Source organism: Protopterus annectens, chromosome 2.part1 (assembly GCF_019279795.1).
Source record: "Protopterus annectens isolate FY-2018-M chromosome 2.part1, PAN1.0, whole genome shotgun sequence".
In the NCBI taxonomy this organism is placed as follows: Eukaryota; Metazoa; Chordata; order Ceratodontiformes; family Protopteridae; genus Protopterus; species Protopterus annectens.
In genome coordinates, this window is record NC_056729.1 from 1,166,322,634 (window position 1) to 1,166,339,014 (window position 16,381).

Genomic DNA, 16,381 nt, shown 5'->3' on the forward strand with positions numbered 1-16,381 from the left:
AGCAGTTAAAAAATGTACAGTTTTAGGTAATCCAACTCACTAGTTAAGACTACAGAGAAGGTTGCATAATTTTAGCAGGAGTAATATACCAGTTTATTTCTGCTGAGTAAGTGTCCTAAGTGATTCGATTATGGTCAAAGTTTTAAGACAGTACTGGTGGATCTGCATGTTTACAGCAGACATGAGCCTTGAGTTGGGTGATCAGGAACTGTATCAACAAGTAGTACAAGCAGTTATACGCTACATTGTTAAGTTCAAGATCTGCTCAGAACTAACAGCTGGATTCCTCATGGATGTACATCACTACAGGGACCATACAGGTATGTTTACTTGGTTGCCTGGTAGTTTTAAGGTATAATGAAATGTCAGCAAATTTCCACATGAAGGAAGTAACTGTGATGTATTCCTGTCTGGGCTCTGGTTCACTATGTAGTTGGCTGGGAAAGTGGTTTCTTAGTCACAGGACAGTAAAACACAATCTTCTTTCTCTTAGGGTGGCCATAGTTTTTGGAGACTAATTGCATGTCAGTAGTGTCTTCACTACTAGCAGCGTAAAGAAATGGGTTAGTCATCACTGATCTAGTTTGTGGACTAGAGCCTGCATGAGTTAGTGGATTCGAGTGGACATTCTGCCTTAGTTTCTGCCATTTGGGGAATGAGATCAGCATTTTTGGTTGGATGCAGTGGTGATTATGGTTGAATACAGCCAGATCCAAGAGATTTGTGAATTTTTTAGTATTTGTATTTAATTAGTTTGTTTGTGTCTTTCGGCTTTTCCCGGTTAGGGGTCGCCACAGTGGAACTCTGGTCCATTAATGATTGGTAGTTGATTTTTACGTGCCGAGTTACCAGCCCTGACGCACAACCTTCAACGAAGGTACGCCCATTCACGCATATCTCCACGCAGAAGACGCTCTAGCTGAGAATCGAACTGGACAGCGTCTTACTGTGAGGCGACAACGCTACCACAGCACAGCCACCACATTTAATTAGTATTGACGGAAAAGAAAATTGCATTGATGAAGTTGTAGTCTGTAATTTAACTGAAATATGACGACACATTTTACTAACTTGGCTGAATGAAATTGGAAGCACAGGACTGAAGGTGTTGCAGAATTTTCTGTACAGTATGATCCACTTATCCTTTAAAGGACATTAATTATTCGGTTACCTGCTTAATCTGGTGCAGGACTGCAGGGGAGCTAGAGCCCGTTCTGGCACTCAGTTGGCACAGGGCATAGAAGCTTCGCCTTAACAGGGCACTAGCCCATCATGAATTCAAGCCCACATATACACATGCACATCTCCTGACAGTGTTGAGGCTTGCCTATTCCTCTATAACATGTCTTTGTAACATGGGAGGAAGCTGAAGCACCTGGTGAAAACTCATTTGAACACAGGGAAGATGTACTGACAATGTACAAAAGGTACCCCAGTTGAGAACCTAACTTGAGAACCAGGTGGTATGAGGCAGCAATGCCAAGTATTGCACCACTCTGCTGCCCTTTGGACTCAAACTGAATATTTAGATGTTTGAAGGCAATCTTTTTCCATTGTGAGATGGCTCATTAAAGGTTTATGTTGGCTCATTAAAGGTTTATGTTTTTGTAATGCCCAGGGCTATATAACATCATGTGTTTTTTAAATCAATCTACAACCTGCTGAGGTTGAACCTTAGCATATACATTGATTATATAAGTACTTAGTGCTGGTTCAGTTGTAGAGTTCAATGTGAAGCAGATGTCACCGGTATCTGGTGTAGGTGTTATGCCTTTAATGTTACGAGAAAGATTATTTATAAAGGTGGTGAATGGTGAAGGATTGAACTTTGTGGCACAGTATAAATAGTGTTTACTTGTGAAGAGTGATTGTCCTTGATTTTTTTCATGAGTGTTAGTGAAATAAATTCACAAATGCTTTAGCCAAACAACTGTCTAGGAATTTAACAAAGAGCAAGGCATAAATGACCAGGCTGGAGACCTAGAAGTTGACTGGAGCGAAAGCGCAACAGTTCAAGGGATTACTCAGGGCTACCGCACCTCAGGAAGAAATGGAAATAGTTTAAGTTGAAGAAGAATGGCAGCACTTCAAAACACCATGTGTCAGGACTTTAGAAGAGATATGTGGTGAAGTCATGTATGGAAATATGATGCATAAGGAAAGCTGGTGGTGGAATTCAGACATGCAGAAGTCATCAAAAGAAAGGAGGAGTTCAAGAAAAAGTCAGAGGTAGAAAAGACAGACCAGGAGTACTAGTTGGGTAACAAAAAAGAGCAGTTTTAATAGTGAAGAAAAAAAGCATCAGGGGCACTATCAGCTTCTGGAATGGGATTCAGCAAATGGCATAAATAAACTATCAGGTTTGCAAGGCAAATACAGAAAGATAAAGAAGATAGTCTTCGGATGCCCTTCATAAGGGATGCCAGCATCAACCTGCTCACCAATCAAAAGGACATCAAAGGCAGATGGGAGAAGTACTTCCAGCAGCTTCTGAATGAAGAAAACTGTGCAGAAGCTGTACTGCCCCAGACACAGTCTGCAGTGAAAGAACAAAAAAGAAGCCCACTCTAGAAGAAGCACGGACAGCTCCAAGGAAAATGAAGTCAGAGAAAGTAGCAACCTCAGATGAAGTTGCAGCAGAAATGATCAAAATGTTGGTTGAATTAAGGGCAAAATGACTCGAGATTACTCATGGCAGTATGGAAAGAAAGGAATATCCCAGATGACCAGAGCATAAGCTTTCTTTTGCCAATGTACAAGAACAAAGGGGACATTCACAGCTGTGGACAATGCAGAGGTATCAAACTCCTGTCACACTGCATGAAAGTTCTTGAGAAGGTGATTTATAGAGTGTGCATGGTAGTACGAAGGAAGATGGGAGATGAACAGTTCATATGTTTGCTGTGAGACTGATAATTGAGAAGATGCTAGAGAGATGAGTTTAGAGTCCAACTAGGCATTCCTGAGTTTGGAGAAAGCATATGACGGGATCCCTAGAAAGCTTATTGGGGCAGTCCTGGTTCAGTGTTCCAGAAACACTGTTAGAATTAGTGCAGGCTATGTACAAGGACCCAATGACACAAGTACAAACAGTGTTTGGTTTCACAGAGGAGTTCAAAATGGGAGTGGGTGTGAGCCCACTGCAATTCATACTGTTGTTGGGATTATATTAGCAAACAGGTGAGAGGGGGCAGATCAACAAAGCTGGTATATGCAGACGATGTGTCATCACAGACAGATTCTGAACAAGAACTTCAGCAAAGGCTAGGGGAATGGAATGCAAAATTGAAGGGTCACATGATGAATTTGAGTACAGATCAGACTGCTGTAATAGCAACAAATGGGGGCTACAAATTAAGATAGAAGGGAATCTGGTATAACAGGTTAACTTCAAGTATCTGGAAAGAGTGGTTGAGTAGAAGGAAAGTCTGAATGATGATTTCAAAACTAGAGTCAGAGGGGCTGCAGCTAAATGGCACTGTGTTAGGGGTAGTGCATGACAGAAGAATGTCAAAGAAGCTGAAAAGTAAAGTGTACAAAACAGTGGTGCCTCCAGTACTACTGTATCATGCACAAACCTGGGAGGTGAAGGCAGAGTGGTAGAAGCTAGAGGTGATGCACATTACTGAACAGATAAAGAAATGAGGAAATTTAAAGTAGAATCCTAAGTAGCTCCAATTGAAGAGAACATCAAAGACAACAGATTACAGTAGTTCAGGCCCATGTAGGAAAGCAGAAGCCCATCTGGTGAAGATGATTTAGAGCAAAGAAGAAAAAAACCTAAGACAATCAGGTGTGGCTATTGAAGAAGGTAGGACAGTAGTATTGAACTGAGAGATAGTGACACTTGACATGACTCCCTGACTCCATGTAAAAACTGGGGGGGAAAAGGGGGTTGATGATGTGTTCTGTGATAATTGTTTGCCATTTTATTGAATAAACTATTAAAAAAAGAATGCAGCTAAACTAGTTGAGGCTGTTACTTGAACTTCTTTCTACACTTTCTCCAGGTATAACAAGTTTGGACGTCTGGTCTAGAAGTAGGGTTGTTTTTCATGCTGTACGTAGTACAGTTGTGTGATGATATTCCCCAGAACTGTATATATCAAAGTTGTTGGATCAGTGTTACAGTAGGGGCTCCCTGCTTCCTTCATCTGGTGCTGACCTGCTAGCTTCATTCATGTCACCCCACCACATTGCTTACTCGATTCTTAAGTGCATATGCATGTTTTAATTTGTTAATTTTGTCAGCGTGTCTATGATGGTCGTGGGCTTGGGGACAGCTGGGGTCAGTAATGTAGGCATGTGAATGTATGAGTAAAGCTGATATTTTTTTTAACTATGTGCTGTCCAAATGTACAGGGGTGTGGGGCATGCATATTAATTTTCTCTTTGAATAGACAGCATAATTACAAGCAAACTTGATAACTCTCAGCTGTAAAAAAAAAAAAAAAAAAAAAAAAACTTAAGATGGTGTAGGCCTTGCTTTCCTTGTGATGTCATTTTGCATTAAAAGGGGATGTCCACCTGCTCTTTAGATATAGCCAGAAGACTGGCATTCTCCTCTGACATATTCTGTTCGTATAATGAATAATACTTCGGTTTGAACATCTACAGTTATGGTGAGTACCCTCCCACATTTTACTTTCAGGATGGATAGTAGCAGCTTTGCTGAAAGGTACTTTGCATTTCGAAAAAAAAATTTGTTAAAATTTTACTTTGAAGAACAGCAGTTTATACAATAGCAACTCACACCTAAATAAGAATATATATAGTTAGTGCAGCAAGGGCACCGACTACAGTTTTATTTGTGGTTTCTCTTTCTTTGTAAAAAATTTTTTTGAAGGTCCCTGGTTTTGAGTTTACTGTTTATATTTTATGATTTCAGAATCTGCAGTCACTGACTCACAAGAAACATTCAGTCTTGAAAAGAAATCTAAGTCTTGTAAGAAGCGTGTTCATTACATGAAGTTTACAAAAGGTGAGTGAAGTGATTATGGTGTGGTGCCCCATTTAGCATGAGGTAGGTTGGAAGGTGCAGTTCTGGGTAAAATGTGTGGGCTTGTATTTGCATATAAATCCAGTATAATATACTTTTGGCACTTACTATACCTCAAAAAGTTGTCTAATTATGGAATTTCTGTTTGCTGACCTGCTGTTAAACTAATTTATTGTTTTTCTGTACCTTCAGAAAAAAAGTGCCAGCAGGCTTTTCCCTCTTACAACCTACTGCAATCCTGTTTTGTTTGTTAAGCGGTGTGAACAAGTTGAAGTGATCACACACTAAAAAAATGTCTGTTACACACACACACATATATATGTATTTTATATTTATTTATTTATTTATCATTTGTTGCCCGGGAAAGTCTGACTAGGTTCCACAGAACCCGTTTTCAGCGGAGGCCCGGGGAGAAATGCTCCAGATATATATATATATGTGTGCGTGTGTGTGTATATATATATATATATATATATATATATATATATATATATATATATATATGGTTCCCCTTTAGAAGGTCGAACAGCTGAAATCTCGAAATGCATATGGTCGAGACCATATGCTTGGAATTCTGAATGGGGATCAGCATACAGTGCAAACTGGGAGATTTCCCTTTCTGCACTATAGTGCGATCTCAGAGTTAGAATAAATAAGTAGTGGGGAGTGCAGAGGGGCTTGCCCCCCTGCAGAAACATTGTTTTGTTGTTTTTTTTATTTGTTCCCTTTAGAAGGTCGAGCTTCCTGAAATTTGAGCATATGGCTTCGGCCATATGCATTTCGAGATTTCAGCCATTCGACCTTCTAAAGGGGAACCATATATATATATATATATATATATATATATATATATATATATATATATATATATGTATATATATATATATATATATTACACACACACACACACACACACACACACACATATGTGTGTGTGTGTGTGTGTGTGTGTGTTGCAAACAGTATTCATTAAAGTGTCAAAATGTATCATCTGATGTTGTAAATCTTTGTTTATTCATTACAAATAGTACCTTGGTTCTGTCCTCGGAACTGATACGGCTATTTCCAAGCTCGTGCCAGCTAAAAACTCTCAGCTAAGACCTACTCATAATGCCCCTCTCCTAGTTACTCCAGATCTCGTTTGCTGCATTCCTAGTCAGACGTGCTAGCCATCTCTCTCAAAGCTAAGTAGAAAATTCTTATTTTTAAGACAGTTTTTCTTCAAAATTGTTTATTTTTTAGTCGTTAGCCTTTTCTCACTGTCACCTATAACCTAATCCTATTTCCTACCCTTTACCTTGGTAATTTAATTTTTACCTTTTGCTGCTGTCCCTCTCTCCTGCCTTTGACAGGCCCTTCCTTACCACTTGTGGCATTTTTTAAATACCATCATTGGTATTCTCTCCCTTAATTTGTTTTTTCTATAGGATAACCTTGCTGCCTTATTATGTCAGACAAAGCTAAGTTGGGGTTTAAACAGTGTGACAAGTGTGGGCGTAAGATGGCTAACTTGGATACACATGCTCGTTGTGTCTACTGTTTAGGCGTGGATCATATTAAAGCTGACTGTGACATTTGTGCTAGTTTTAGTACTCGCACACTAACAGAACATAAAAATAAACTTATTTTAAAAGGTTTACACAAGACACCTTTTTCAGAGGCTCTGTCTGGGTCGGAGGTCTCACACCTTCCAAAGACCAAAAAACATAAGGAAAAATGGAGACACTCTGTTCCTGCATCTCCTTCAGTTATGGAACTGAGTCAGCTCCATGCTTTGCCGGTGCCCTCTGCACAGACCTCTTTGCACCAGGCTCTGTGTCCTCTCCATCGGTGCCATCCATGATATTCACCCCTATTTCAGTTCCAACCTCGGCACCACTGACTTCGATGCCGTCCTTAGATCCCACATTGGCTCTAATGACTGTACCTGCTTTGGCACCATCCCTGGCCACGATGCAGACAGTTTCTTCATCTCCATCGGCTCCAAAACTCGAATACCTGCCAAGGACAAGATATTCTCCAACTTAAGACCCTTTTTTGGGGCAGACGTTTAGCCCCTTTCTAGAAAGACCTGATTAACCTTCAGAAGCCTCCTTTAGATCCACTAGGAGTTTTTCTGAATTAGATCTAGTGTGGGTTGTGGACCAGCTTCTGGCAGCTAGGGGATTGCCCATTCCAGCTAGACCTTCCGTCCCTCTTGGCTTGGAATCTTTTACTACATCTTCCCCTACTTATCCTCCTCTGGCCTCTACCCAGATCCTGGAGATCTCAGTACCGATGTCCACTCTGGTGCATACTGTCTCCGCTCCGACAGCAGTGTTTCCCCTGTCGACACCGACCACCCTTGCTGCATCGGCTCTGGTGGAGCTGATGCTCTCTCAGAGCAGTACTTGGACTGTCCGTACCTTGGTACCTGGCCCGGTGCCTATTTTCTCGCTGGTGCCATCTATGTCCATGGCTCCAACGGCTTCCAGTTCTCTCGGATCTCCTCACCTGGAGGTGGGTTCCTCAGGGTGGGGTGTGACCCTGGTTCTGGGGATGTCCCTTGTGGTTCCGGGCTCCCATCTCTCCTTGGGTGGGCCTGCTGTCCAGGTGATGGAGACAGTCCTTCACTCTGAAGGCTCACAGTCTCCACCAGTGACATCAGTATCAACCCCCCCCCCAGCATGCACCTCTCCCAACCCTGTATTTCGGGACCCCGGGCACGGGAGTCACAAGAACCCCCTTTGAAGGGAACCCCTTCTCCGGAGTTCTCCTCAGAAGATCCCACTGGGGAGCCACCCCAGAAGAAACGGTGCAAGAGGAAGCACCTTGATCCCCTGGAGGAATCTATCACCGAAGACACTGATTGTGATGAGGGGGAAGGGTCCCCACGGTCTCCCCCAGAAGACGTCTCATTCGGAGACATTCTTGAAATCCTCAGGCAGCAGGGAGACTCGAAGTCCTCTAACCCTTCTTCTGAGGAATTGGTATTCTTGCAGGCCTTCCGTGCCTGGCCATGTACGTCCTGGGTGACCCCTCCAGCAGATGACCTTGTTAAACTCATTGTGCAGCATGCCTGAAAGTCCCCAGACAAAGTAGAACCTGTCTCCCGGAGGCCAGATAAAATTTTATCTACACCTGAAGACCAGCCCCACTGGTCCAAGCAGTTGACAGTTGATTCTATGGTCATGGCAGCAGCCACCAAGATGGAATTGGCAGAAGATAGTTCCACTGTCCATCCTCCAAACAGGGAGTCCCGGACCATGGACAGACTAGGGAAGTGGACCTATGCTTTAGCGACCTTCGCCATTCAGTCGTTGAACTATCTGGCGCACTTTATTCACCTCTAAAGAGACCTAATTTCTGAATTGTCTTCCTCTTTGGTGGGGGTACTGCCTGATGAGGTGCGTGATACTGTCGCCTTGCAGCTAGCTACCCTTGAATCCATCTTGAACTCCTCGATGCATTTGATATCTCACACCACTGAGGGGGCAGCTTGAGCTGCTGCATCAGACATTGTCATGAGACGTAATGCTTGGAAGCGGTTTTGTGACTTCACAGACCCTTTTAAATCTTCCTTCATCAATGCACCTGTCGAGGAATCTGCAATTTTTGGACCCAAAGTACGAGACACACTTAGTGGAAAGACGGAAAGACCTTGTCTGCTGTGGGCATACACTGTTCCAACCCCCAGAGGTCCTATTCCAGGAACCAGAAGGGAGGAAAAATGTGGTTCAAGAAATCCCAAGGATCTTTTCATGACACTCGTGGTGAGCAATCCCCCCAGGGCAGAGGGGGCAACTCCTATGGAAGACGCCCCTTTCGGAAAAGAGTGGATCCGCGTAACCAGGGCACTAGAGATTCTTTCTCTGGCAGACCCTACCAGCGCTCCTGAGCAGCAGCCCGAGTGCTTTCCTCTGGAAACAGTTGGGGGGTTGTTTTTCTCTGCATCTACCAGCCTGGCATCTTATTACTACCGATGTTTGGGTGCAGAGAGTAATATCCAGAGGCTACCAAATGCATTCGATTTAACTCCTAGACCCGTCAAACGAATCCCCAATGTACCACCCAATCAGAGGGAATTAGCAGCCTTAGAAATAGAAAAGCTGCTAAGAAAAAGTCATCCAACCAGTCCCACCAGACAGGTTCCTGGTTTTACTTGAGGTCCTTTTTAGTGCCAAAAAAGACAGGGGATTGGAGGCCAATCCTGGATCTTAGCCTATTGAAAAATTTATCAAACCTCAAAAATTCCGGATGATCACAGTACAGTCCATTCTTCCCTTCCTGGGGAGGAACAACTGGATGTGCTCTATAGACCGTCAGGATGCGTACTACCACATAAAGATGGATCACCGCTCCCGGAGGTTTCTCCTAGTCCACAGCCTCTCTTACACTCAAGGTCTCGATCTCCACTTGGGGATTACAGTCAACAAGGGCAAATGTCCCCAATGAAGACACTGGAATTTATTGGAGTGGTCTTCGACACAACATCCTGTCAAGCTTTTCTCCCCCCTCACAGGCTTTCAAAAATAAGACACCAAATCCAAGTCCACCTTCCTCAGACCTATGTACTAGCATGTCTTGTACTGCCGCTCTTAGGCTCCATGGCAGCTGCCATTACGTTAGTACCACTGGTTACGTTAGTACCACTGGCGAGACTGCACATGAGAATTCTGCAGTGGCTCCTTTCCGCACAATGGTCATTGCTAACTCACCTACTCGACCACATGGTACGTCTTACAAACCGTTGCAAGGAAGAAATACTATGGTGGATGAAGCCACAAACGAATCTGTGTCGACCGTTCTGTCTTCCCCAGCCCACAGCCACGGTGACCACAGATGTTTCCCTGTTAGGCTGGAGGAGGCATTTTCAGGGAAAGACTGTCCAAGGCACCGGCACCTGGTCCCCCATGGAGGCCAATTTGCACATAACTGTCGTGGAACTGAGGGCAGTTCTCTTAGCGTTGCAAGCGTTCCACGCATCCCTACCTTCTGGGACAATTGCAATTCACACAGACAAAATGTCAGTTGTCTGGTATATATCAACAAGCAAGGTAGAACCAGGTCTTATCCCCTGTGTCGGGAAGCCATGAGTATTTGGCACTGGGCGATAGCTTCCAACTGCTTTATTACAGCAACGCACATTCCCGGGAGTTCCAACCTTGTTGCGGGCAATCTGAGCAGGAACATTCTGATGCCTCCTCGGATCTTCCAACACTGGGGCAAGCCTTGCTGTGACCTGTTTGCTTCCCCCCTAAACTACAAATGCAGAAACTACTTTGCCCTGATCCCCCCTCAGGGGAAACCACCGAGGGATGCTCTAATGCACAATTGGCCATCATCGGGTCTTCTATATGCCTTTCCCCCGATTCCCCTCATTCCAAAATTTCTCCAGAAAGCTCAGAGGTTGAGAAGCAAAGTGATCCTCATTTCCCCCTACTGTGGCCCTTCATCTGGTTCCCGTTTCTATGGCCTCATCTGATTCACAGCCCGTGGGTTTCTGGATCATTCCCAAGACCTGTTATCTCATCCTCCGGGACTGATTCATCCGAACCTGCACAGTCTCAAAGCTCACAGCTTGGTTCCACCACTTCCAGTGATTGCCAGGCTGCCTGACATCCCATCTCCTGTTTGTGAAATTCTTCTGGCTTCACACAAACATTCCACTAGGAAAGTTTATTCTAATAAATGGACTAGGTTCTCTATTTGGGCCAAAGATCAGAACTTAGACCCTTTCTCTATGCCTTTTCAAAAGATCCTACAATACCCGACTACTATTTTACATGCAGGAGCCTCAGCTTCGACGATCACTGTACGTTTGTCAGCTATCACCAATTTTCATAATGGTCTTGATAATTCTTCAGTTATGTCACACTGCTTATACAAGACCTTTTTGAAAGGAGTATTACATGTTAAACCTCCGGTCAAACCTCCCTTAGAACCCTGGGACTTGACTTTGGTACTTCAGTCTCTCACAGGTTCTCCTTTCGAGCCCTTTGATTTATGTGATTTGAAATTTTTGTCATGGAAAACCTTACTTATAGTAGCACTTACCTCAGCGAGAAGAGTATCTGAGCTTCAGGCTTTGAGTGTTAAGAGTCCTTACTTGATCTTCCACATGGATAGGGTGTCCCTTCATACTGACCCTTCTTTCTTGCCCAAGGTCATTTCTGGTTTTTCCATTAACCAATCTAGTGACTTGCCGGTTTTCTTCCCCCAGCATTCTAATAGAAGGGAGTACCTTTTGCACACCCTTGATGTGCATCAGCAGCTTCGTTATTATTTGGACAGGACTAAATCTTTCAGGAAAACAGATCAAATGTTTGTGGCCTTTGCAGGACCCAGATTGGGTAAACCTGTTTCCAAAGTGACTTTATCCTCCTGGCTTAGAAACGCCATTACCTTTATCTGCCAACAGAATAAGCTATCCTTGCCTTCCAGAATAAAGGCTCATTCTACCAGAGCTATGGCTACTTCGGTAGCATTTCATTCCAGAGCCTCTATGGATGATATCTGCACAGCAGCCACTTGGGGCAAGACCTCATACTTTTATATCTCATTACAAATTGGATTTGGCCTCCAGGGGACGAGCATCTTTTGGTTCTATGGTGCTCAGGAATATCCATCCTTAGGGCCACCCAGGACTCAAGTAGCTGGGGTCTTGGTCCTATTTGTAATGAATAAGCAAAGATTTACCACATCAGATAAAGAAGTTATGTCTTACCATAACTTTCCATCTGTGTTGTAGATCTTTGTTCATTCATTACTTCCCACCCTCCTTCTCCCTGCCTGGACTCCTGGTGGACTTTAGGAACTCCTGGTTAGGGTATTTGCTCAGACAGAGCCTTCTACTATTTTTTCTATTACTACATCTATTAGCTAAGGCAGGCAAACTCCATCTGGAGTAACTAGGAGAGGGGCATTAAGGGTAGTTCTTAGCTGAGAGTTTTTGGCTGACGCGAGCTTGGAAATGGCCGTATCTGTTCCGAGGATGGAACCTAGGTCCTATTTGTAATGAGTGAACAAAGATCTACAACACAGATGGAACATAATGGTAAGACGTAACTTCTTTTTTTATACAAAGAACAAGTGAATCAAATACCCTTATCTCTCTCAGTATTTCTACTTATGCTGTTTCCATGTATATAAACAAATCTAGAATATTAATTTCTGTTTTTAGTTTCTTATTATTGCCATTTTTTGTCTGGCAGTTGACAGTGATTTATTCCTGAGAATGTATTTCTGTTCTATCTGTTCAGACTCCTATTACATTCTAAAATGTGTTCTAATGATTCCACCATGCACTTTTGTACAGGCTGCCTTTCCTAAATTGATTTGTATTTTAGGTCCCCTTTAACCAGCAACCTGTCAAAAATCCACCTACTATCATTCACAATCCATTTCTTTCTTCAATGTTCATGTCCTGTATTTTCAAAGGTAGGTTCTGTCAGCCACCCAGATCATAGCATTTTATCTTTCTTCATACCATTGTTATTGCTATCCATTATATTTGTTGTAATTTTCCCACATTTTATCTTTCTGTCATGTATATACACAATGCCAATTCTGTTCTCACTTTTTTCTAAATTTTATTTCATTTATTTCATTTAATTTTGAAAGTTTACAATAAATCATTTTCCTTCAACAATTTATCAATCAGAATAGTAGATGAAAACACTGTTTACGTTTCCTTTACCTGTCACTTTTTGATTTCTACAGAAAATGTCCCATTTGTTTTTACTGCTGCTCATAGCTTCAAAAAATCCCCCAAATATTGATTCTTTACTTAAGCAGTACATTGTATCTTAATAGCTGCAAAATCCTAATAATACAGTTTTAAATAAAAAAAAATTCCTGAAATAAATTATATAAATTCATTCTGTACCCTTCTTGACTGCCTCCTTCATCTTTTCTGAAACATTATTGTGTTCCTGTAAAACCCTGTCTCCTGGTCCACAGTGACTTTCTAATATCTTAATATGAATCACCTTTAAAGTACACTCTTCAGTCTCCTTCCACCCCATAGCCCTAATGGTTTTTCGCTGTTTAATATCATCTTTTCACCTGCTAAATACTCAGTAAGTAAATCCATATGAAATGTAACAAATCTTTTTTTCTGTCATCTGTCCATCCATCCACAACCCCTTTTCCCATTTTTGCACATGAGGTTGGGGTGTCACTCCAACAGTAACAGTCACATAGAGCCAAGTTATAACCAAAATAAAATCATTAGCTTAACTAAAAATAGCTGGACTAAAATTCTTCCATCCCTGAGTTTTACTGTTCACGTTCGTAATTACTGCATTGGTCACCTATACAGAAGCAGATTGTTTCTTGCTGTACCAGGTAGCCAGTTAACATACAGAGAGGGATGAATTAATCTAGAGATGTTGTTAATTGAGGTTTGAGAGAGGTGGGTATTATGGCACAAATTAACTGTAATAACAGAGCGAGCATATTCCATTTTTGGAATGAGTACATTTACTGCTGGAATCATCTGACATGTTGGGCGAGATAGTTAATGATAACATGAGAAGGTAACTGGAGGTTGGCCATTTCTTTGCGAGTTTTCAAGGTAAGGCTGGGATCCAAACTAAAGTACTAACACTCTGAGACTTGATTTTTCTGAATGTTTTCCTGACTGTTTGTTTAAGAGGTTGTTGTTAGATCATTTTTATGTCGTGACAAGTAACATTGCTGCAGATTTGGAGATGTAAATGGCTAGTTTATTCTTTAAAAAACACCTGACAAGTACTACTAAATTCCTTTTGTTGATTGTTTTGAATGTGACTAGCTCACAAGAGGGTTGTCACTAAGGGTTAAGTTGTCATTAAGGAAAGGCAGTCCAAGGACTGTTATAGTTTTGTAGTTGAATTACATATAGATGGGGACTAATTCTCTTATTAAGCAGTTTTGTCTTCACTGTGCATAAGACTTCTTCAGAATGAACAGAATGTCTTTAAAAACAACTCTTGTATACAAAACATGTCCTTTTAATAATCATTCAAATTAAAACACAGACTAACTCCATCATTAGTTAAAATTCCTTCTTAACTGTAAAACACATTTTATACTAATATTTATTTATTTATATTTGTTGACCGGGAGTGTCCGATGGACGTAGGTCCATTTTAGTGGAGGCCCGGGGAGAAAAGCTCCACAGTTAAAATAAACATGCAATAGTTACATTGGATTACATAGCGATTAACAATTTACATAGCAATTACTTACAACATATTTGCAGATGAAGAACATAGTACATCAGTAGACAAACTAGAATCTTTATCTGTGAAGTACATAACGGACATTAACGAATGTTATAAGAAGAACTTCTTGCTGTATAATAAGTACTAGGCTTATGAGCATCTCATCTTGCTATAATCAAGGTAGTTAATGGAGTGGAAAGAGAGGTAGTGGTTGGATAGGGTGGATGATATTAGAGTGGGAGTTGCTAGGGCATAGCCAGCATGTTTTTAGGTGCGCTTTTAGTAAAGTTTTGAAGTGGGTGCATGATGGTACGGAGGTAATTGTGGGTGGGGGGGGAGTTCCATAATTTGGCTATGGTGAAAGAGAATAGTGCTTCACCAGCAGAGTTATTGGCTTTAGTGATCTGCAAGTGATTTTTGTTGCTGGATCTTAGTGGTCTGGTGGTGCGAAAGGGTTGGAGTAGATTCTGGAGGGACGGGACATTTAGTGGATGGTTTACTAGTTTGTGGGCGAGTGAGAGTTGATACCATTGAAGGAGGTGAGGGAGTTCAAGCCAGCCCAGTTCAGCAAGTGAGAGACAGTGGTGACTACGGTAGGATGCCCCTGTGGCGAATTTGGTGATTTTGTTGTAGCAGGTCTCCAGCTTGTTTAGATCGCATTGCCTTAGGTTGGTATATATTGGAGAGGCATAAAGTAGGGTGGAGATAAGGTGGGAATTTGCTATTAAAATCTTTGCTGCTTTGGTGAGAAGTTGCTTATTTCTGTATAACGCTCCTAGTTTTTTGTGGACTTTTTTTATGGTCATGGATATGTGAATGTCAATTTTTAGTTTATTATCTATTTCCACTCCTAGCAGTTTGGTGTGTTCAGTTGGGTTTATAGTGGTGTTGTCTTTTGCTGTGATGTTAAAGTTAGAGTTGTTTTGAGTATGTTTATAATAGGATCATTCAACCCTGGTGACTGTCTTGAGTTGCGTAATAATCCATTTTTCTCAAGCAATACATTGTAACCACCCCCCTCTCCTATTATGTGTTAAAATATCATTAACATAACATTTTGAGGATTTTTTTTCTATCCTGGTGAAGACTCACTAAACCACTTACCACCATTTGGATTTTATGGGATGTTATATGCTTGTTGTAGCCTGTGCTGAAGAGGAGCAGACAGTCCACTGAGAAGGTGAGCAGAATACAATAGGGAGAAGAGCAAGGTGAGTTTGTGGGCAGTGAAGAAAATCTTGTCCTTGTATAGTGCAGCAAGTTTATGGTTTTCTACATTTTACCCAAATTTAATATGCTAACAGTGATGTAGCCAAGAAGCTTTGTAGATGTTACTTTTATAATGGTTGAATCAGAAGAAATACTACTAAGTTTCTGATCAGCTGAAGTTATGGTGGTATGCCATGAAATATTGTGGCATTAGATGCAGAAAATTAGCATTAAGTTTAAGTGCCAGTACTACTGATTTTGTATTGGAGGCAGTTAAATGCAGAGCCACTGAAATGAGATATTCAAAAACGCACAGTATTTTGCAGCTCATTGATTTAACTGCATTTGTGTTTGACTGTAACTAAAACGTCTTCTTCTTTCGGCTTTTTCCCGGTTAGGGGTCGCCACAGCGGATCACCTGTCCACTCATGATTGGCAGTGGAGTTTTACGGTGTCGAGTTGCCAGCCCGACGCCCAACCTTCCACTGAAGGCACACACATGCACGCACTCACACCTAGGGCCAATTTAGAGTATCCAATCCACCTACAGCATGTCTTTGGGATGTGGGAGGAAACCAGAGCACTCGGAGGAAACCTACGCGACCACAGGGAGGACATGCAGACTCCGCACAGAAGGCACTCCAGCCGAGGATAGAACCGGAGAACCTCTTGCTGTGAGGTGGCAACGCTAACCGCTGCACCACCGCAGCCGCCCTTGACTGTAACTAAAACTGATGTATGAAAAAAGGTAGTAATTAGAACTACCAAGTTAGTGTTTAGAGGAAAAACATCTAAGAAAAGCAAACTAACTGGAGTATGGCGCATAGGGAGCAGTAAAAGGAGCCATTAGGCATGCAGTGGTAGGATACCAAATGATGAAAGTGCTTTTTATCTTTTAGGTGGCTGCAAAATGGGCAGTGGGTGAAAATATGCTTCCCCTAACTGCTTTGTAGCTACAACGCCAGCTCACGAGTGTGATGCATAA

At 42.0% G+C, this 16,381-nt stretch overlaps 1 protein-coding gene across 3 annotated transcripts in view; it reads left to right on the plus strand.

The window, feature by feature from the left end:
* PINX1 (PIN2 (TERF1) interacting telomerase inhibitor 1) overlaps positions 1–16,381 on the plus strand; it is a 1,591,633-nt gene that overhangs the window by 329,629 nt on the left and 1,245,623 nt on the right. For all 3 annotated transcript variants that reach the window (XM_044062702.1, XM_044062701.1, XM_044062703.1), the window contains exon 5: positions 4,889–4,981. In XM_044062702.1, the coding sequence (XP_043918637.1) occupies positions 4,889–4,981 (93 nt within the window). The remainder of the gene's footprint in view (positions 1–4,888; positions 4,982–16,381) is intronic.